The sequence below is a fragment of the Morone saxatilis genome, unplaced genomic scaffold, assembly GCF_004916995.1.
Source record: "Morone saxatilis isolate NCDOM2014 unplaced genomic scaffold, NCSU_SB_2.0 Contig23, whole genome shotgun sequence".
Classification (NCBI taxonomy): Eukaryota; Metazoa; Chordata; class Actinopteri; family Moronidae; genus Morone; species Morone saxatilis.
In genome coordinates this window covers 10,528,438-10,551,636 of record NW_023339796.1, presented here as the reverse complement: position 1 = coordinate 10,551,636, position 23,199 = coordinate 10,528,438, and the positions used below count along the sequence as shown (strand labels likewise).

At 40.5% G+C, this 23,199-nt stretch overlaps 1 protein-coding gene across 3 annotated transcripts in view; it reads right to left on the bottom strand.

Annotated features, from left to right (window-relative positions):
• LOC118335100 (adhesion G protein-coupled receptor L2-like) overlaps positions 1-23,199 on the bottom strand; it is an 84,556-nt gene that overhangs the window by 16,370 nt on the left and 44,987 nt on the right. For 2 of the 3 annotated variants that reach the window (XM_035671296.1, XM_035671297.1), the window contains exons 6-12: positions 14,102-14,401; positions 11,594-11,694; positions 9,840-10,025; positions 4,467-4,650; positions 2,781-2,903; positions 1,810-2,015; positions 1,113-1,286 (exon numbers count right to left, since the gene is read on the bottom strand). In XM_035671296.1, coding sequence (XP_035527189.1) covers positions 1,113-1,286; positions 1,810-2,015; positions 2,781-2,903; positions 4,467-4,650; positions 9,840-10,025; positions 11,594-11,694; positions 14,102-14,401 — 1,274 coding nt within the window. Of the gene's footprint in view, positions 1-1,112; positions 1,287-1,809; positions 2,016-2,780; positions 2,904-4,466; positions 4,651-7,654; positions 7,694-9,839; positions 10,026-11,593; positions 11,695-14,101; positions 14,402-23,199 lie in introns of all 3 variants that reach the window. The other variant, XM_035671298.1, reaches the window with a different exon arrangement.

The window sequence follows — 23,199 nt, the reverse complement described above, 5'->3', positions numbered from 1 at the left end:
TTCCCTGTTGAGCTGCAGTGGAGGAATAGTTTTTTTAAATAAAATAAAATCAAAGCAAGTAAAAACTGATTCAATATGCACGTGGGTTTGTGAATATTGTCTTTAGACATAAATTAGTGAATCTATCCTTTAACTTGATGGTAGCTGATGACATTCAGCACTCAAACTGAACATGCTTAGATCACATTATGGGGCCCATGTTGCAGAAAGTGACATCAGTTAAAAAACTGCCACAAAGAACAGCGACTGTGTGATGTGACGTTCACATGTGGGTTCTCTTTTTGAGGTCAAATCACACTGTGTTTCAGAAAATCTAAAACTAAGCACGTTTCAAGATGGGCACCAGGCAAATGTGAAAATAGCAGACTTGACCATACAAAATCTCTCTCAAGGACATGGTGGCCTGAAAGTGAGGCAATTCTTCCTGTGATATTTGTAATTTTATTGAGGGCAGAAGTTGCAGTTGAGGTGATGTGTGGGGAATTGGTGTGAGGCTAAGCCCAGCCTCGGGGCTGTGGTTTCAAGCTGTGGTTAAGGTTGAGGTTAAGACAGATGACAGGGACAGAGTTCATGAGTTGGGACGTGTTATTAAATGAACCACAGACTTATCCTCCACATTTATTACTGGCTAGGTCCTTGCTACACATGCTATTTATCATGTAATTGGATTGTAATTGCATTTTGCGACCAAATGGATCCTACACCACTTCAAGAGAGAACGAAGAGGTGGAAACATAAGTAAAAGACTGAGGTTTATAGCTGTTTCCCATTAATTCCTAGGAACATACCGTGACTAACAGGAATATTAGACAGCGGACCAATATAGGTAAAATATAAATTAACCTTCTGATAGACTGGGTCAGGTCGCGCACCCTCCTATCCCTGAATCCCACAATTCTCGGCTCTTTTAAAGGACCAGCCCCGGCCTTCCTTTTCTCCACCTCTCCCCCCCCCCCGCCCCTTACCTTCTCCTCCAGCAATAATCTAATTATCTCCACTGAAATGCCAGTCTTGTTCTTGCCGTGTGTGCACAAATCTATCAGCGAGACGGAAGAGCAACTAAGTGAGACAGAAAAATAGCTCGTGCAAACCACATGGAGAGGGCCACTTACCACATTTCCCCGGTGAGCCATGAGGATGGCGAAGTTGGTCAAGTGACTACAGGAGCAAGTGGTGTGGCTCTTGTTGGTTTCCAGCAGTTTACAGCCCTGAGTGGACCAGTATCCCATCATGCTCCGCTCTGAATAATTCCAGAAGGAACAGTTGGGATTGTAGTAGTGCTCCTTCTACAAAACACAAACACAGAGAGAAAAAATGATTAAACATATATGAACACACGCTGCAATATGCATGATTGTACACAAACACACCTTGTATATTTCATAACTGTAAGAAACAGACAGTCAATGTACCTCGTGTGTGGACTGTGGTTATATGTGCTTGTTTTACGCTTTTAACATCTGCAATGATCCAATTATCCAATTTACCTTTTTAAAGAAAAGGGATGAAGGAGATCCAAACAAATAAGTAAAACTGAAACTTGATAAGTTGAGATGTGAGAGGGGTTACTATGGCAGCTTTCAAGCACAAGGAAAAACACGTCACAGAAGAAAACTTGAGTGCTAATCACCAACAATGACACACTAGCATAGTATAGATACTGTCTCTTAACTCCCAGCAGTTATTCTACAACAATGATACGTCAAAGCGCTGCATTTGCCCTTCATTGCAAAATGCTGTGCAGCGATTTTAGTATTTTAACAACCCAGTTCTGTAGTGTTATCTGGGGGAGTCTCGGAGGAGGCTTACATCCAGGTGCTCCAGTGTGAAGATCACCGGGTCGGCCACAAACACACGGCTGGACTCCTTGGTTATCGAAGCTGACAGGATGTGGGAGTTGACGGTAAGGGAGAGGTTGCGTTTGTTCAGGTCCCCCATTCCCCTCAGTGTGGCGTTCTCGGTGCTGAGGAACTGACCCAGGTGTTTGTAGAGCACAAACACCAGCTTGGCTACACCTGCAACCGGCAATAATAAAACATTAGGCATACACAGGGAGCATAAATCACTATAGCAAAGTACAAATGATCTCTTCACTGAATAGAGATATATTTATTCATTGATGTTGAATAAATGTACCAAACCATAAATGGATCGTTTCATATAATGGGAGAAACGCTTCCTTTCTGGCTAAGAGTTAGATGAGAAGATGATACCGCTCTCACTATGTGCAACTCATTGCTGCTCATGTCCATAGAATTATTAATAAGTTGTTATTTGCTGAAGGGGATAGCTGTAATAGGTGTTTTTCTACCAAAGCTCATGGATGGATGCAAATGGTTAAAACAAGATTTTTAGACAAATTTTAATGACATGCACCAGAATCTTGAGGGAAAGTTGTGATCTTAATTCTAAGCCACAAAAACTGTTGTTCCCAATTATTCCAGGAGCTCCCTTAAAAGAACAACTTGTTGCTTTATAGCAAACAAATACATTGTGTTAATTAGCAGGCTTAAGAGCTGTTGGTAGGCGTATATTTGAACTTTGGACAGAAACATGCTAGTTGTTTCCCTTTACTCCCAGTCTTTATGCTAAGCTTAGCTAATCACCTCTCGCCTTTAGCTCTATAGTTACAGATATGAGAGTGGTATCGATGTTCTCTTCTAACTCTTGGTAAGAAAGCAAAACAGATTTTACTTCTAACTCAAAGAGGTAAAAAAAAACAAAAAAAACTCAAACTTAACCATGATGCAATGCTTCAGCAGCAATTATATTTGTCTCACCATTTTTGCTGTTGACTTTGACCGTGTTGGAGGAAAGCTGAAGGGACGCTCCACCCTTGCTTGTCTGAGGAAACCTGAAGTCTTGCACCTGGCCATCAGTGCTTAACACATACACATCCAACACTGAGAGATGGAAGGAGATGATGGAGGAGAGAGAGAGAGTGACAGAAAGGGAGAAACATATTACTCATAGGCAACATGTTGTTTAGTAGAGCTCTACGGTTGAGGCCCAGCAGGGGAATGTGTAAATACTCGAGGTTCATTGTGCCCGTAACAGAATCAAATCTTATTGGCAAGACCCCGTAGAGTGTCATTTACTTAAAAAAAACCATGTCACTAAGCTGTTAGCTGGCATTGTGAAAGCCTCCGAGGCAAGAGCAAAAGAAAAAATAACAACAAGGGCGGCGATAGAGGATGAGCAAATGCAAGCACACAGCCTACTGCAGCATGAATGTCAAATATTCATAGGATCAAAAATATCATTGAGCTTTTACTTTTACTTTTTTTTCCCCCTGTGGATTCAGATAACTCTGGGCTCGACGAGCAAATCTCTGAAAATCCTCCAAATTCCTGCAGCCCCTCTCCCCGGTATGCCAGCTGCCGGGTGGTGCTCCCTTTGATGTGTGAAATTACTGAAGGGTCAGGAGGACACACGTATCAGCACACTCCCTCCCATCAGAAACGGCCTCACTTCCTCAGATAGATGGCTTCTGACAGACGGAGATGAGGAATTGTTCTGTGGTTGCTCTCCTCCTCTGTCTGGTTTTTTTAGCTCTCTTCTTGCTCTCCCTCCCTTTCCCCTCGCCTTACCCTTGATGCTCGCCTGAAGGTACCACTTGGGCTTCGGCAAACTGCTAATTAGGAGCAACAATCATTTTCACATTTTGTTTAACTCTTCGCAGGAGGTCAGGTAAGCTGTTCTCAGAGGTTGTGGGGTTCTTTATATGGCTGTATTTATGTTTCTCCACTGGAAGATTATCTATATTGCACAGATAAGCAAAAGCTTGACAAGCTCATATAAACTGCCTCAATCCGGTGATTAAGTAGCCAATATACAGCATATTACACAATGTATTAATCAGTGCTTATATTAGAGAGAGAGCAACTAGTCCTTATCAGCTTAGCTAACTACCACTTAATGGGAAAGGCTTGCAGAGAACAGATAGAGTGCTGTGTGAATGGAACAATGCCATTCAATTGGTTTCTTTGTTTTCCCCCAGAGGTCTGGACAGTTCATCTTGCAGCGCACATTCAATGAGGTGACTTCTCTACACAAGAAAAAGATTAAAAATCAGTGAGGTATAAAGACAAAAAGGGTGAGTCGGAGACCATAACCATAGCGACTAAGAGCTACGAGTAGAAATATGACAGTTCACTGCACAAAGGTGACTTAAATGAATGAGATCATGTTGCTAATAAACTGCCTCTGAGGACACATTTGCTTGTGTTTTTGCAGTCAAGTCTTTTATTGTGACGTCAGCAAGATGTTTTTAAAATGAGATTCTCCTTGAGGAATAGTAAAAAAAAAAATCCCCCTGAAGAAAATGTTACCACTTAGTTTAAAACAATTTTACTGAGAGGTGGTGCACAGTCAGAAAGAAAAACAACCATGAGCATCATAAATTGCAAGTGACAGATGTGTACATACAGTTTCATTTGTCTTACAGTTATTGGAGAGCAACTTACTGATATTCTCTGCAGGCACTTTTACAATTGCTGGCTCGATCAGATTTTCTGCAAGGACAAAGGCCCCTTCCTCCAGTGTATCCAGTAGCATTGTGGCGGCGTGACTTTGTTCTGTGGAATTCATGTCTTTCCAGGATTTGAGGGCTTCTGGCCTCAGGAGGTTGTCAACAGTGTCCACAATTGCCTGTATCCATGGAGACAAGTGAAATGTCAGCTTGCTGTTCCCCCCCCATCATAACTTCAGTTTAATAACAATGAGTGGGGACTGGGCAGCAAATGATAAAAAGGGCATGCATGGCCAACAGTGACAGCAACAACAACGACTGAAACTCAAATATCAAGATCACTCTGACTGAAGCCACAAGGGTTCAAGGAAGTCAAGGGTAACTAAAATAATAATGATTATTAAAAATGTAGTATGTATTATTGAATATTCTGTTTCCAAAAAAAATGCCTAATCTGAAGAAGCCTCTGTTGGACCAATTCCTTTACTGAATAATGTAGAAACGCTACGAGGGAAAAAGAAATACAATCCAAATGTTTTCTTTCCCTTCACTGAATGAAGCTGTCCACAATTCTAAATTCCTGGTTTTAAGGAGCAATTTTCCAAAAGAACAATTATCATGAACAATAGTCCTATTTCCCTAACAGGATCTGCCCATAATGGCCTTGAATACTATTCTCCTGGAGGAAAATGGGCATTATCATGAAATCCATGTCCAGAGTGGCAGTCTGAGTCAACACTGGGGGAAATTTCTGCTTGTTTTCAATAGCAATCCTTTCATTTCCTGCTTTCTGATAAGCAGTAAGGAAGCAAAACATTCCACAAAACCCACACAAGTATCATATGTTGATAAAACAAGAGTTTCCTTTGACCCTGGCGAGGGTGAGTTCATCACTCCTGCTTGACACAATCAACCACAACATCACTAACTTACTAGAAATCCTGGATTCAGAATCCAGAGCAACCTTTGGTGTGATAAATCAGAGTGACAATTTAACCATAGGTGCCATTAACCACAGCAAGGCCCACCACAATAACGGTAATTAACCACAACAAGCCCTTGCTCACTATACTAATTAGTCACAGCTGTGATTATCCAAAACACTAATTGACCACAGACAGGATTATCCATTTGCCTGGAATAACAAGAAAAAGGGATCAACCAAAGTCTGCACCAATATATGATTAACCGCAACATTTAACCACTGAGCTCATATTAACCACAGCATTGATGACTGCATCCAGACACAGGGCTCTCAGCATGTCTTTGTATCTCAGGTCGAAGCATAGAAATCAATCTCTGTGGCCCTGACCTTGCAGCCAACTAGAAGCCTGCGAGCTGTGACTATGATGGGAGTTAAGTGTGTGTATGTGTGCGTCTGCTTGTGAGAGAGAGTAGTGGCTATTACAGGGTCGGAGCCATTACAACCAGACAGACACTAAATGGTCCACCCCCCTAGTGAGCCATCCTCAAAGGATCCATGAAATCCAAAAGGGGGGGAAAAAAAGTTGTCTGTCTCTAATTTGTGTAGCACAGGAAGGATCTGTGTTCTGATTGAATCCTCTTTAATTCTCGCTTGGGTGGAGGTCACTTTACAAATCACAGGGGTGCTACCAGGGGAGCCCCCATGGCTCGTTATAGCTAGAGAAAAGAATCACGTGGCGGGAGCTCAGCAACACTTAAACAGCGCCGACCTCAAAAGCTACAGCGGCGACGCAAAAGCAAGCTAGCAGCCATGCAAGCTCTGAACGTTTGAGCAATCTCACAAGAATTCCCTTCCTTCCTTATCTTAAAAGGACCAGTGTGTAGAATTTAGCGACATCTAGCGGTAAAGTTGCAAATTACAACCCCCTCGCCTCACCCTCCTGTTTCAAGCATGCAGAAGAAACTATGGTGGCCCATGACACTCACAAAAAAACGCAAAAGCCCCTATCTGGGGCTGAAGACTACAAGTTTGGAAATGAAAAAAAACATCGGTATGGTTTTCGAGAGAAGTGAGCTTAGTTACCACCAGAACTTTGTAGACTTGCAGCTTGACGCTGTATTAGCTTCTACTCTGAAATGTGAGTAGATTTGCTTTGTGGGTAAAGTAGGCACCAGGTTTTGACAAGGAAGAAGAATGCATGGAATGAATACGATGATATTTATGGTCCTGCTGCACTGATTTAGATTTTGTTTTTTAAAACATGTTATTGGCAGAGTACTCGTTTAAAACCAAAAATGGTGGTAAAGGAAAAGTAATTGGGATTCATCTTCTGGGCACAACGAAAAACAAAATCTCATCGCAATCCACCCAACAAATTTCAGCCTAAACCAAAGTGGTCTACTGACAGACTGGCGGACATCGCCATCTATACTCATGCTGCGGGCACCTCTAAAACCACATTTCAAAATCGGTTGAGGGAAATGCATCCCTCTTTTCTCTCAGTAAAATGAGACCTCAAGTAAAAACAACCCACACTTATAGGGAGGTCTCTGAGCCACCGAGACATACAAAATCAGATCTTTTGTATTGCGCCATGCAAGGCATCTCCTCTGAGTGTTTACACCATGCCCTTGTCTTTCAGCAGAACCTTCTCAAGGAAATAAATCCTGCCACAGCACATGAATAGCAAAACATCTGTGGGAGAGACCGAAAAATCAGAATGGAACACAAACATATTAATGGGCTCAGAAATTAATATCACAGATAAAACACAACTGCAGCGGGAGGGGAGGGTTGTTTTTTTTTGCTAAGGGACAAGGAAGACTAGAAATTGTACAATGTAAGCAAGTGAAAATTGAGCACACTGCCACTTTGATCACACTTCTAGCTGACAGGGAGGTGCAATTACGACCGTGGGAAGGCAATTATTCACACAACGTATGAAAAGCTGACAAGTGAGATGAAGAGAGAGAGAACGAGTGGGGGGGGAGAAAAGAAGGAGACAAATGAAAGAAAGATGTACGAGGGATAGCACACGGTGGAGGGAATACGGGACAAAGACGGAGTGATATTGACGGTGGCATCCTCAGATGGACAGAAGAGGAAGCAGCCATATCTGATACAAGCAGGTCACCAGACACATATTGTAACAAGACAATCAAGGACATAGAGACAGACAGTGCCGCATGCTGCTGGTCAGGCGTTAGGGATCAGGGATAAAAAAGCAACATGGAAAACCTACAGTGGTAGTTATATACCTTCATATACGCCCTGCATGTCTTCTCTCTTTTTTGAAGCTTTTCCACACAACAAGAGGATCAAGCACAAAAGACAGATCGTAAGAAAACAGGAAGCATTAAATCATGCCACTTACCATAAATTACAGAACTTATGAAAAGAAGAAAAGGCACAGGTCCATGAACTATAACCTTAAAGTGATGCAACAGCTCTGAATGCTGTGGGAACACGGTGTTGTGTGGTGTGAATTCTAAATATGAATATGGATCACATAATAGGGAGGGGAAGAGATGAGAAATGCACAGCAGCGTAGAGAAAAAAGTGCTGAGACTAGATCCTGATGCTCCCCATTAGTGATGCTTTAAAATACATTGAGAAGATAAACAATGTGGGATGAGGTCATTTGTATTTCATGGTATGGAGAGAATAATATCGCACTAGCTCTTTTTAAAAAACCCTTTGTTGGTCTCTTGGCATTAAATAAGTCGCCTTCTCCTCCTAATTGAGTCGAACTGGAGAAAATCACATACTGTAGCTCTCACACAGAAGTGGAAAACAAAGAGATAAAATGTTCTTTGTATCCAGATTACAGCCTCCACATCATAAATACCTCTTGGAAACGCACACAGGAAACCAAAGTTTTTCTTCAGCTGAGACATGATTGCTCCCATGGACACCACCATTTACTCTGATTTATGGGAAGGGGCTGCACTGAACTTCTAAGGACCATACCAGGGTTTTTGTATATGTTAACTTCTTGAATACAAATCACGTATTTTGCTGTTCATTTTCTAATGCATGCTGTGTAGTTTTGAATTTCCAGATGGATTTTTCCTTTCATTGTAAGCACCCATTGGCTTTCATTTACTTCTGTATGGCACGAAAATCCTTTGGCAGACTCTTCAAACTTGCTCCAGTTGTATGTGCATTTACATACATATACAGTTGCAGCTTTCTGCAGTGACCTGATTTCTCGGTCATGTAAACGAGAAAGACAGTTTCCATAATCAGGGCAGGAGAATCAGGACAAACCTGATTTCCAGGTTTGAAAAAAACTGATTTGTTGGTCATGTATATAGGTAACTGGGTTTCTAATCAGCTTTTTAGTTACCCATGTGCACAAAAAAGACTGCAGATAGGTAGGTAGGTAAGTTTTGTTGTTTTAAAATAAAAAATACATTTAAACTAAACTAAAATTTAAAATAACCACTTGAAAGCAGCAATAACAAAAAGTCAAACAATTAAACTGCATTAGTAAGCAGCAAAAATGCAACTTGACAAAAAATGTATGCAGACTCAGTGTTCACTATGAAGGATTCCACAACTCAAGCAAGTCTGCTAATAGATTTTCATATAATTGAGAAATGAATGGAAACCAATGGCTGATTGGATGAGTAGATCAAAATTAATCATATAATCAAAAACACAGCAGAATAGTAAGCTGTGATGAAAAGTGTATGTGATTTCTAGTAAGACAATACAACTTGAAATATCACTTTTATGGTCCTTAAACTTCAGTCATTGTCGCTTGTAATCAGCCAATCGCACGGTGTTGTTGTTCTGATGTGACTCAGTGCAACGCTATCAGCGCTGCAGTGAGAAACCTGTTAGCTCTTATCTTCAAATGCGATAATTGCAATATAGCTGTCTGAACATTAGGGCACAAACGACGGGCGTCATTTTGGTGCAAATCACTTTGTTTACAGAGCAACTGCTGTCAAGAAAGTCTGAATAACGATGTAATTTTTCAGACTGTCAGTCATCTCTCCATGGGACTGCCAGCCGCTGAGAGATGTAGGTACGTCTTAGGCCTACTCTTTTCCCGCCAGGTGCCTGCAGAAACTCCAGGGGAGTGTTCCACACTTGTCAGCAATGAAGAGTTATTCTTTGTGTTGGTGGGGGGCTCATGGCCATTAGCTCCTTTAAGGTAGAACTGCCAGGTGAGCCGGTGTTTCCAAAGTCAGTAATTACCAGGGAGCTGTAGAGGAATGAGCTTCCCCTCAGGGCCAGACCTGCCTCCCTAGCCCCCTCACCTCAGTCTGTGTATTTGTGTGTGTGTGTGTCTGTGTGTGTGTGTGCATATAAGTGAGTGCATGTGTTTGTGTGTATTGGTAGGTGTCCTGCTAATGAATGTCCTGAGTCATGCTGACAGAGTTGGGCCAAAAAGGGGACAAACTTTAGGTCAGACAGAAATTTTCACAGTACCTTGTTGAAGCTGCGTCCAGCTGAGTCTTTCTCGCTGGGCCTGAGCTCCTGCAGCTGAGCATCCAGGATATCCACGAGCTGCTCCATCAGGCGTACTGAGGAGCTGACGTCCCCGGCAAACACCGGGCCCTGTGTGTGGCGTGCCAGCTCATTGGCTAAATTAGCAGCGTTTTCGCCACTTCGAATCTAAAAACAGCAACGAAGAAAACGTGGGTGTCAGTGAAGCGTCAGCGAAGCAGGCCCGAGATGGTTCTGCAATGTGAAGCTGAAATAATGCATTCCACTTACACCTCAGAGTCATGATCTATTGCATGTAAACACAGGGACTGCATGTCAAGCAGGGAGAATAACAGCGTAATTGCAACACATAAGCATTATGAAGAGAAAGAAAAAGCAAAACTCTGCAATAATGTTTAGGTGTTCTACTTTTTTTGGTGCACCCAACCTGCCTTGAGTGAGCTGTGACCCAATTCCATTCTACATAATACTTTTATACAGTATATACTAATGTTCATGGTGTGATGCCTTTGCAGTTAGTGTACAACAAATCAATGTACTTTTCCATTTTGTACTAAGAGGAAATGAAGCAATACATGCACAGACATCAATTAAAAAACGACTTTGGAATTCCACTGCCAATTAAAGTTCACAAAGAGAAAGCTAATGCAGCTAATGTCTTATCATACAGACCGTAATTACAAGAGGCAAAGTGGGAAAAACATTCATACCATTCAGCCTCCAAGGTGTAATTCAGAGTCAGAGATACAAGAAATTTCTGACAGCTGTAATATCTCCCACTTGGTGAGAAGAACTACAGAAGTGTGGCAATTACATAAAAAAAAAATTCAACATCAGTTTTATAAATAATATTATAAAAAATTCAGCCAATTATACACTTTTGGTATCTGGTTTCACTTGTTAATTAGCAAATTTATAAAAAAATAAAAATAGCTGACTATGGTTCCTATTTCTCCTGTGTCACAACAAGGCTAGATTAGGTGTAACCATGTTGGAAGAAGGCCTGAACATTCTGCACAAATTGGAATAACACATTTTCCCCATTGTACCAACATGGCAGCATAAGATTAAATAATTATTTCAGTTTTTTCTAAGATCATTCTGAAACTGTCTCACCACCAGCTACAATGTATTTAAATGTTTTGCATCTGCGAGTACCTTCTATATGTACAGTGCATTTTGAGAAAATGGGACTTTTCCCAAACCTGCGTATAATGAATGTCCTAATTACATTAGTAATATGGAATTAGGACACAGTTCTTCTGTTAGTCATGTCTATATTTCCCAAAATGCCCACTGCCAGCACCCTGTCTGAACCTGCTGCATGCAGAAGGAGAAAAAAGCCTTGCATTATGGTCCGTTCAGGCTACTGAAACTGTTATCTCTGCGTCTACATTAGATTTCTACCTGCATGACTGTTGAACATCAAAGCACAAGATTCAGTGAAGAAAGAAGCTCAGGCTCTTTGATTCTCTGTAACTGACTGCAGAACTTGGCATTTACTCTTGATGTTTTAGATAGCTCATTTCTTTCTGCTACCATTCTGTATTTTAGCTACACTTGTCGTATATGGAGTATTTTCATGATATATATCCATGACCAGTTCGCTGCTGCTGTAAAAATAAAAATAGACCAAGCAAGCAAAAAGGTCAAACACTGCCACTAGATGTTTGATTTTAGCTGTGTAAAATGTTTGTTTGCTGCTATATTTTCTAATTGACACATTCCTGTTTTACCTTTTGTGCCACTTGAGTCACCCAGTGGGAGGTGCAGTTGCTGAGGTCCGGGCCTTTGGAGCACCAGGTCCCTGCCACAGTGCACAGGAAGGAGGCGATGCCTGCAGTACCACAGAATAAACACAACAGTTGGAGGGAAGCCAAAACCTTGCTCAAATACAGTTTCTCCTGCTGATCCTTCATTCATACAGACTCTCTGGTGCAGGAAACTAACTGTTCGGCAGGAACAACCATTTCAAAACAATTTGAAAGCCTTCAAGCTTTGTGCAGTCTGCACGAACAAAACAAAATGAAATACTAAAACACTATCAGGTTCCTACATAGCTCGGACAAAACTGACAGAAAAAAACAATGGACTCTGGTTTGTTATTATCTGTAAACATTTCAAAACTTTAAACATTTTATATGCTTCTATACTATGCATGTCTAAATAAAATGCAAGATAACTCCTAATGAATATCTCTTCACTGACAAAGGCGACAACATGACATCCAAGACTCATTCCCTTTTCACCTCCACAGTCAAAACATTGTCTCTTTTCTGCTTTCATCCTCCAATAGCCCTGCTTTATATTTTGACAGTTCTGTCAGTCTCTGTGATGGTGTGTTAAGGTAACTTGTGAGAGATTCCTGTGTGAGTATCATTGTCAACTGGTATAACTGCCATCAGCACGATGTTGCCCTCACCGTTGACTTCGTACGCTTTGAGAAGTGATTTTAAATGTGGATATACTGTCTGAATGTAATTAAGACAATTAGTAGAGACTGAACTTTGGTAGAGTTTTCTATTTTATAACTTTTTATATAATTGTTCATCGTATTAATTTGTTTCTGTTAGGAGGGAGTGGGCAACAGCATGTTTGTTTTTTCAGTGCACTCTTATTGCAAAAACAAAATTACCTACAAACAGGAATAATGTACATTATGGCATTATATTAAAATATAGTTGTGTTACCTATTTTCAGCGATATGAAAGGCTCTAATCATGCTCGATTATAGTTTCAAATTTGACATGCCCCCTAGCTAAAATGTCACAGACTTGATATATAGAAGCAATGATGAAAATAGCACATTAACACTTATATAAGCTCAGCTTAAGTAACAGGGCTATTTTCACATATTTTGTCAGGATCTTTGAAGCTTTGTTTCTGATCATTTGTATGCTTAAAGTGTGATTCTAAGACTCTCTTTGAAATACTTGATTATTGATGGAAACACTATACCTGTTTACCCCCTACAGTGTTCAGCAGTGAATAATCAAGATGATTAAAAATAGCTGCACTTACACAAGATGAAAAAAAGAATATACACATGTACATGCTAATACAATCAAATACTATTGACCATATATTCCTGTTGACAAAAGAAGTGGTAATATGTTGCATTGTGAAATATGCCACTTCGGACCATCTTCCACCTACACTGGAGCAAATATCTGAGCAGCAGTTTCATAAATGTAAAGTGTGAAAGACGGCCATTGCTGGAAGAAAATGAGAGACTGTCATTTACAAACATCGGCAGCTATTTACATAGCAGCACTAATTAGATAGTTTCTCCCACACAGCTCTGGGATCAGCTGGTCATCTGACTGTTATAGTAATCATGGTCACTGATTAAAGTGTTGGTATTTCTGTTTTAGTTTGTGTTTATGACAATATATTATATATAAAAACTACAAATTAACTGGTTTAGTGATAGTTTGTGAAGAATGTATAAATAATGTTAACTTATTAACCTGCAACGTACTGACGAGTTAGCATCAGACCTAATTACATTTTTCACCATGGAAACAGCCGTTACTGTAAGATAGATGACGCTGATTATAACTTTGCACCACAGATGCTGTTTTTTAATTCAGCGTCTGAGGTGGATATGGTGTCAAGGCATAGTATGACTTCTTCAAAAACAGGAGCAATTAGCTTAGCATAGCATAAAGAGTGGGAGCAGGGGGAAAAGCCCACCTACTAGCACCTCCTCTAAAGTTCACTAATAAAAACATTGTAAGAAATAGTTACAACGGATACATCCATGAAAACAAATGGACTTTTAAGCTAGCTGTTTACCACTGTTTCCAGTCTTTGTGCTAAGCTAAGCTCCCGACGTACACACACGAAAGCGGTATCAATCTTCCTGTCTAAAATTATCAACGAAAGCAAATACCCGTAACCAAATTTCCAACAATGTGGAAACCCCCAGTATTAACTCCTGTGTAATCGTACCGTACATTGTAGTATTTTTTATGACATGGCGTATAAAAATACCACAATTAGATAAAATAGTCTAATCTATCTAGGCTACATATTAAATGTTTAAATTTAATTAAGTATTAGCACTCCATGAATGTTCTATATATAGTGCTATCCTACAGGCAGAACAGTGGGTGGAAAAAGATTAAAGAAAATGTACAATTATGTATAGAATACAGTGTAAATATAAAGAACATTTCGTTTTACTTGAAGTTACAACATGCCATCAGTATGTGTCAAACACCATCAGACGGTGGGCTTACCTCTGGTCCCTTTGGGGCAGGGCCTGTCCACAGTGTTTCCAGTGTGGGTCTGGGGCCAGTCGATGGCTCTCCTCCTGGTGGCCTCACAGAAGCGTCTGGGAGTCGGTGGCAGCTCAGGGACGGTGGGCTCTGCTGTACCCAAACCACGATTGTCTTCAAACGGGTCCCTCCCATCTCTGGGATCTGCTCCTGCTACGGTGGTGTCGCCCTGCCCCTTCCCAGTGGACACAACCGTGGTGGTGACTACTGAGGTGGTCTTGGGAATGGACGGCAAGACGGAGAAATCTTCAATTGTTGGCACTAGAATGAGAGAAGAGTGAAACTATTAGAGATCGAGTCATAAATGTCCTTGCCTTGAACTCCCGTCGTGTCCAGCAGTGGGGGAACTGCAACTGTTTTGAGTCCTGTGGCTTGTTGGTATTGCTACAGTTACAGCTTCCCATAATTCCTAGAAATAAAAAGCTTCATGCAGCTTTCACCCGTAAATCCATCTCTTTTCTGCTCCTTCAATAAACAAAATCAAGGCAAACCTGCCAACACATCACAACATCTATCTCTTGCTATTTTTAGTTTACTTAAACCCATAAATAAGACAAGCACTGGTGGTGGCGTCCTTTGACATAGCAGTGATTTCCTCCAACAGAGTCAGTACCTTGGGCTGATTAAATGTCAACAATGAAGACAAAGCCTGCCTGCATTTTACTTTTTTTCTGCCTAGTTCATCTCTCCCACTTTGATAAAGCTTGTGTGCGGAAGGAGAACTGCACTGCTCCAAGCAAAAACCATACATCAGCAATAATGTGATTCCACTGTATTCAATCCACGCCTACCCTGCGAAGCAAATCTGTGTGTGAATGTGCTCATGCACGTGTGCAACTGCGCTTGTGTTTGCTCCATTGCTCAGGTGTGTTCCTGCGTAAGACTACTGCGTGCACTCAGATGGATATCTGCTGCAGAGTGCCCGAAGATAACTAGGAAATGAGAGCAGAAATAGGAAATCTATAAATTTTATACAGTATGAATAGCCAATGAATAAAAAAGAAAACACAGTGCATGTTTGTGTGTGCGTGTGTGCACGTGTGACTACATGGATACACTCGTCTCCTGCATGAATGATCATACATTTTTATCCACAACCACCTGATTGTATTTGAGATAAAAGCAGCTTCCCACAATGAGGTCTGCCGTTGTGAAAGGCACTATAGTGTTGTCTTCAGGTTCCCTGGGTGCTTCTGGGAAAATGCAATATCATGCTATCTGACACTCCATCATCAGACACACATCTCCATTTCCTGAGAGAGAATGGTGACAAAGCCCGCATTTCATGTTTCACACTAATCAGCCAGTCAGGGGATCTTTTTTTTTTTATTCCAGTAAAATATCTGAGTTTATTACAAAGCTGATATCTAGCGATGTGGTCAGAAGGCCACAGCAGGGAGGAAAAAGTGTTTCTGTGATGCACACTATAAAAAAATTAAATCCAAACCAACCTACAGTGAGGCTGAATTGTGACATTTTACTCAGTGACCTTTTCACCTGGCAGAAGCCCTGGCTAATTACCTTACACTCATTCAGTCATTGTGTGTCTGTCACCCAGACGTTCACAGGTTGGCCAGGCCAGCATGGTTGCAAAAGTAACAGCTGACAAATGCGGTTAGCATGAGCCAGTTAGCACCCTCAGCTATGAAGGTGTTCAGAATTTCTCCAAGGAAACAGGTTAAGAATGACAAAAATTGGCAAAAATGGGCAAAAATTGCAGGGACAGTTCAAGAAAAAGGGCCTGGCTGAGATCATTAGCAATGTCCGGAGTGGCCAGAGTCTTCTTTTTTAACTTTTTTAGAAAAGTTTGTATTTACTATATTACATAATAGTATAACAATGCCGCATTCGAAAGAAAAAAAAAGGTGTCTCAAATATATTATGTCTTGCCAGTGAAGATTTTTTATTGACTTAGGAAAAGTGAGATGATTCATAGGCTGACTCTGTTGATTCAATATACGCATATAATGCAATACTAGGGCAAGTGTAATTGGGTTTCAGAATATTAAACCTCTCCATACCTGAGCAAACTTCTGCTTTTCCACAGGCTGATATAAGCCCCTAATATGCATTTGCCTGTAACAGCATGCTTGCATCACCTGATTAACCTGCTCCTGAGATCATATTGGGACAACTCAAGAGTCCAAAGCCCTATTCCTCCCACATTTCAGCACTCATTATCATACAGGATCAAGAAATATTTTGTTCGGTCTTGGCCTTTGTTTTTTTTTTAATTTTCTTTGTCATCTTGGCAAATGCTTTTTAATAGCGTGTCTTATCATTAATGATTGAATCAATTAAGGGACAGCAACTGAGAATATGAAGTGCAAGATAAAGAAAAATATAGTTCTTTACATCTACCTGTTACAGCTGCAGCAAATAACTATTTTCATTATGATGAAATAATAATCAGCACTTTGGTCAACTCTGGTTAATTTAAATGTGCTGTACAAATACAATACAAACAATAGTTTTCTTGATTAATCATTTAGTCTCAAACATGTCACAAAATCCCACCATAGTTTCAAAATTGACTGTTTTGTTGAGCCAACAGTGTAAAACCGTATATAAATAGTAAGAAGCAGTTCTTTTAACGATTAAGCATTTATCCAAATTGTTACCAAATAATTTTCTGTTGATTGACTATTTGATAAATCACCAAATCATTGCAGCTCTCACACTCTCACACATGTAGGCCTACATTTTTGTAGGCCTACATGTGTAAGAAGCTTCAATCATATAAGAATATAAAATGAAGTGGCATTCCTCTTTAAGCTGAAACTTTTAACAGAGTAACCAATTACTTGGACAGAAAATGAATAATTCTGATAATCAATTGATCATTTAAGTCATTTTTCAAGCAAAAATACCAAATATTCTTTGGTTCTAGCCTTAACAATAAGGTGAGGATCTTCTGCCTTTCTCTTTTTGTAAATTTAATGTTTGGATTTTGGACTGTTGTTGTTGAGGACATCACATTGGGTTTCTGGGATACTGTGATGGGTATTTTTTCACTATTACAAGTATAATTATAACAATATAATTAATGAATATTTGGCAGATTAATCTATAATGAAAATAATTGAAGCCATAATCATTTCAATCACGCACAAAATCCAATAGAAATAACCCTAGGAACATGACATTATATTGTAGTGTATGAAAAAAAACACCAAATTAGCTTTTTCCATCACAATTAAAAAATAGTTCTGAGTTTATTCTATGAGACACTTGGTCATTGTTACTCTCGCTCTTAAAGGCAAAATCATAAAATCATATCGCTTTAATTAGGAGGGGCACTCAGAAGTCGACCGAGTGATTTTTTTAATCAAAGACAAGATACAATCTTTGTGGATGTTTTCTGTCAGCATGTCTTGGGTAATCAGAGTGTGATTGTGAAGAACATCAAGAACATTAAATATATAACATATCTAATACTACATCAAGCAATGTGCTTGTCAGATGTCGATGCATTTGTGGGCTTATTTTGATGTCTCTGCACCAGGCACGCTACAATTTTCTTTTGATTGCGAAGAGCAAATTCTCGTCCAGTAAGAGCTCTGTGTCCTCTGATAGCACTCAACCAAGAGAGGGCTGCACCAATTAGATACCATTTCTCCCAAGAGGCAATGAAGTCACTCTTTATGGGCAATCTGACACCAAAGGCATACTGTTGCCATATGCTGAATAATACCTCTTGTAAATAATGGAAGAGCTCGAGACTGAACACTTGAAAAATGGCTGTCACCAGAGTCTAAACAGAGTGTGTAAATTAAAACAGAGCTAAAAGGAAGGAAACCCATTATGCAAGATCATCAATCAAGGCATCAGAGATGAAACAGAATTAGTTTTATCACTTTATAGCCCCCTAGAGTCATTTACGTATCTGCGAGGAAAATGACAAAAAATGTTAAACCATAATCAGATGATCCGAGGCCTAGATACTCTGTTTGTCCTTGCTGTTGCAGCTTATACTGTAGCATTAAAAGAACATTTTTATCTCAAATTACACACGTACAGTCAGAGCAATAAAAACTATCTACCTGTCCATACAAACGGCAGGATAAATGGATCATAAGCCGCCTAATACCTGCTATTAGGGAAGAGCAATGTCAACTCACAGCCAAATCAAGCTGTTTTAAGTGGTTTAATTTTTGATGATGAATCACTTACAAGGCTAATCCTCCCAGTACAATAACACATAGGCACATATAGTTGAAAGGAAATATCGAATAGGCTCAGTTAAAAATGATCCCTACATTAGCAGGGTTTGTTTGGACTATTAAAAGGCTGCAAATCAATCCGTGTGCTCCAGACGCTTTTTTTCCCCCTCGGACGTTTGCTGTCCTCGAACCGAGAAGCACCTTATTCAGCTGCATACTGCTAGAAGATGAGCTGAGGACCCTGTTTTTAATTAGCAGGGATCAAACTCCCTAATGTCAATCCAAGAAGGAAAACACGTGTGACAGATGTGGTATTATACTTTCCTTTCCAACAAGAACAAGAAAGGAGCATGAGAAATATACGCAATGGTAAATAAAATGCTCTATCCAGCAGCGAAATGCATCTGAGCAGCTTAGCATAGCATAAAGAATGGAAACAAGGGGAAGGAGCTTTAACAAAATCAAAATATCAGCACGTCTAAAGCTCACTAACTAACATCTGTGCAAATAAATAAAGTGTAAAAATGACAATTAGCTTTTTTATGGTGGGTTATGTGGCAGATTTTTGGCCCGGCACAGTAACTACCTGTATTCTGGATTCTCAGAAACTGCTCAGAGCCAAGACAACGTCTGGCACGTAACCCCCGGTAAAACAGCAACTTGTCTTTGTTACACTTCAGCTTTTGTACCGATTAAACAAACAAGATGTAATTGCAGTGTTGAGCAAGTTACTTGAAAATGTTTAATCAATTACTCATTACAAACACCCAATCCTCCACACCTACATGCCATATATTCTGTATTTAACACATGCAGAAAAAGAAAACAAGACATTGTGGTTTAATAAACAACCAACCTATGGTTTGGAGGTATTTATCAACTATCAACAGCGAGCTTAACATTAGCCCTAGTGACTGCATACAGTGAGCCAGCATGGTTCACATACCCTCAAACAAAACCAGCTTATTCTTGAATGTAGGATTACCAGTGCAGATGTGGGAGCCAGCTAAAGCTCACAACATGCAAATTAGACAACTTTGATGTTACTGAGAGTTCTCAGTAACACATCAACAGTATCTCCACTGGATGCACAGAGACCAACCTAACCATCCCTCCACCAAACCCCCAGTTAAACACCATCAAGCCGAGCCCATATTGTAAAGGAGGGTTACTGGGATTAGTAACTGTAATGAAATTATTGATGGATTAATTTCAAACTGTAATCTCTGACACTCCAGTAAGATTCAATGGACTGGTTGCACAGCAGACATTTTGACCTGTCATAGCAGAAAAAATGTAAGATTTAATAACAGTGAGAACGGCTCATTAATGGTCCCAGTAACATTTACAGTGAGCCAGTATGAACAATGGTAAGGCAGCAATCATTAATACACCTGTGAGTTTGCTTCTATGACATGCCAAAATGTCTGCTGTGCAACCATCCCATAATGCACAACGCTGTTAATTAGTGACTGTTTCCCCTGTTTTCCTGGCTTTGTGCTAAGCTAAAGCTAACCGGCTGCTGGTGGTAGCCTCATATTCACTGTACAGAAATTTAACTCTCCTCCAGAAAGCGAATAAACTTTTTTTTCCAAAATGTCAAAACTTTTGCTTTGAACCAAACCAACAGGCATGTTGCCACGCTAATGATTCCCAACGTACCATAATGAGTAAGACATGGTATGACTCCGTGTGTGGGTCTTTATGTATCAGTGTTTTTATTCGTTGTGTTTTTTTAGCTCCACTCAATAACAAGACTGTCTCAGAGGATAAGAACTGTGTAAGAGCTACAGTTGGTCTTTTTGCCTCTTTACCTAGAGCCTGTGCTGGTAATTAACGACAGAGAAACAAATCCCACAAGACATGAATTTTACATTAGGCTGTTTATATGCACTCGTGCTGTTCTGCTTCATTCAGGCATACATGACGGGAGCACACAGCTTGGCGTGGAAGGTAAAGGGTCACAGGACAAATCATGTGCAGTTTCTTATCCAATGCTGTGGAATATGTCATTATTTCTGCTAAATGAAAAAAAAAAAAAAAAATTCAAGCCATTGAGAAGTTGTTGCGAGGCTCACTGCATATTTGGCACTTGTTCTTTAAAGAGCAGCAGACAGAAAAAGCTCTGCCGGACATATCCTGTGTCTGTGTAGGGTAATTTATGAGGCCTGAAACTGAGCACTGTGGAGCAGCACACATAGCGCAGTCACAACTGCACAGTCTGAGTCAGAGGAAGGTGGCAGAGCAGCTCACAATAAAGACACAAGCATGCAGACAGGACGATATATGTGCAGACAGAAATACACTCAGAGCATAAACACTCCAAAACTCTCTGCTGTCTATGGCTACAATGTCCACTTAAACAATTCCCATCCATAATTTCACCTGCGTCGATACAGAGCAAGAAGCAGAATAATTAGAGCTCGCAAATCTCCTGACTCTTTCACTACGGCCTCTATTTCTGTTGCCGAACATGATGCTTCAGAGGCTGGAACACAGGCTTAGTGCATGATACATCTATAAATGTCCTCAGTCTTGAAGACTCACCTGGAGGCGTCATTCAGGGATATAAAAGCCCACCAAAGAGCAGTAAGGTGCACAGCTAGGTTAAGCCACAAAATGGCTGAGCAAAAATGAAAAAAACACATCAGCTTTGTGATGATAGGTATCAATCGTGTTGCATGCAGGATATGAAATAGTGTTTTCTTGACATTTCAATTCAGCGCAAAGCCCACTTGTTCTCACTGCTACCAGATTACACTGAGTGGCAAAGCCTTTCGGACAAAGCCATTAATTTTATGCCTCTCGTCTTTAAGGCCTCAGATCAATGCTACCTCAAAGACAAATTAATTTTCTCCTTTCTCTCCTCGTTAGTTTGAAATGCTCTCAGCAATTACTGGCTCCTCTGAATGTTTTTTTTTGAATTCATTGGACTGAAATCAGTTAAAGGCTTTGCACATCACAGAGAATACATTACCAGTGTCCCTCTAAGTTTTGTAACAGCAGGCACTTAGGTGTGCTTTTTATTGGCATGCACCTCTTTTAGGGAGACCTCTGAGGAGGTGGACTCTCCAAGTATTGATCATTGCTGTTTTGTGTTCACAATGCATTAGCAGAGCATAGACATTTTCTTTAAATGCATGTGAATTGTTTGGAACAATATGCTAAAAGATCAATATGGGGAATGATCTTGGCTAATCACTGCAACCAGGGCCAGAATTAAGAAACCTGCAGTGTTTCAAACACTTTACACAAGGTAACAGAAACAACGACAAGTTGCTAAGGTCAATTATTTTCTGCTTTGATCACTTTGGTCAAACTCCCTTAATATAAACCCTCTAATCCTGCCGACACTTCAGCGTCTCTCTAGGATGAGCATTACAGCCAAGGTTGACGCTTCTGACAGAAAAGGACACAGACGCTCATTGTGTTACATGAGTTCTACAAAGGAGAGAAATACACTGGGTTTGGTGTTCGAGGTAACTTCACTCTGTGGTCGATGAATCTTAATGGGCACAATTAATTTCCTTTACGCCTCAAGTGCCCCTCAGTTTCAGAGAGAGACATTATTTCAGCACCATTAGATTACCCTGCAGAATAGGTTGTTTAATTCAACGCCATATCATGGGCAGCGATAAATCCTAATAGCTACACAGTAAAGAAGTTAAAGGTGTAGATCTGAAAAAAAAACCTAATAAACAAGAACCAATTATTTTCAAGTGCCATTCAAAAAAGCCCGACGTGCTGCTGCGGCCGACGCATCTTGAGATGCCTCCTCTCTCCTTCTTGAGCTCACAACATCTCGAAATGTTCCCATAAAACACACTTAATGATCCAAAGTGGCAAGTTCTGCTGCAAGGACGCATTTCTGATTGGATCCCAATAACAAAACAGTGGCAGGAAACGAGTACTTAGAATAATGAGTGAAATCAACAACTATGTTCTGTTGGGTTCCTTGATTAAATGCACTGTTCTTGCAGCAAGTAGCAACACTAAGCCTATGTGGCATTTATGTTTACCGAGGCATTACAGTAGCTGAGAGAGCACATTAAACCCTTCAATGAAAATGCTCTGTGATGGCCACTTTCCTCCTTTCCCTGAGCCTCTTTTGAGACAAGGAGGGTAATTATGATAATTCAGTTGTTAATTACATTTACATACATCAGAACGTGAACAGTTGAGAAGGCAGTTTGCATGCATGGGGAACTCATTAAAGTTTCAAGTATTTCATATCTCCTCTAACATACTCCTAATTGAGGTTTCGGTTGTTCAGCAAACAGACACAAACTTGGAGCCCCCTTTGGGTGTCGAGTTATGGTGCTAGGGAGATTCCAGGGGACGGCAGGAAAACAAACAGACGTGTTGACAAGAGGCCAGAGTTCAGGAGTACACAGCCGCCATTGAGACATTAACGCCAACCCCCTCTTCAACAGCACAGGTCAAGAATCAGATTTCCCCCTGGCAACCCCTCCTGAATATCCAGAAGTTAAAGATTATAACCTAATCCAGACTGCTGCTCGGGCGCAACCAGAGCCTCTAACACAACGTGAAGTCGGGTCAAGCTCCTTGTTTCCCCACTTCACACAGGACACTTATCCTGGCTCTAAGGGGTAAGGTGACTGCAGTCAGGTAATTAAGTCCATCATCAGTTTAATGTAAGGTCCCTGTCTGATGACACATATGTCGCCTCTCAGCACTTCACAGATTAATTTAAGCCCCCTAACCGCCTGACAAGATCCTTCACTGTAATTGATCTCTCTCTCTAGCTATTCTTCTACCCTGTTTCACCATGTGGTGCATAACTCACACATACTTCAGCCTGGTGGTTTGAGAAATATTATGCCACAATAGGAATGGCAATCTCCTGATCTATTGTATAAAAAAAAAAAAAAAAAA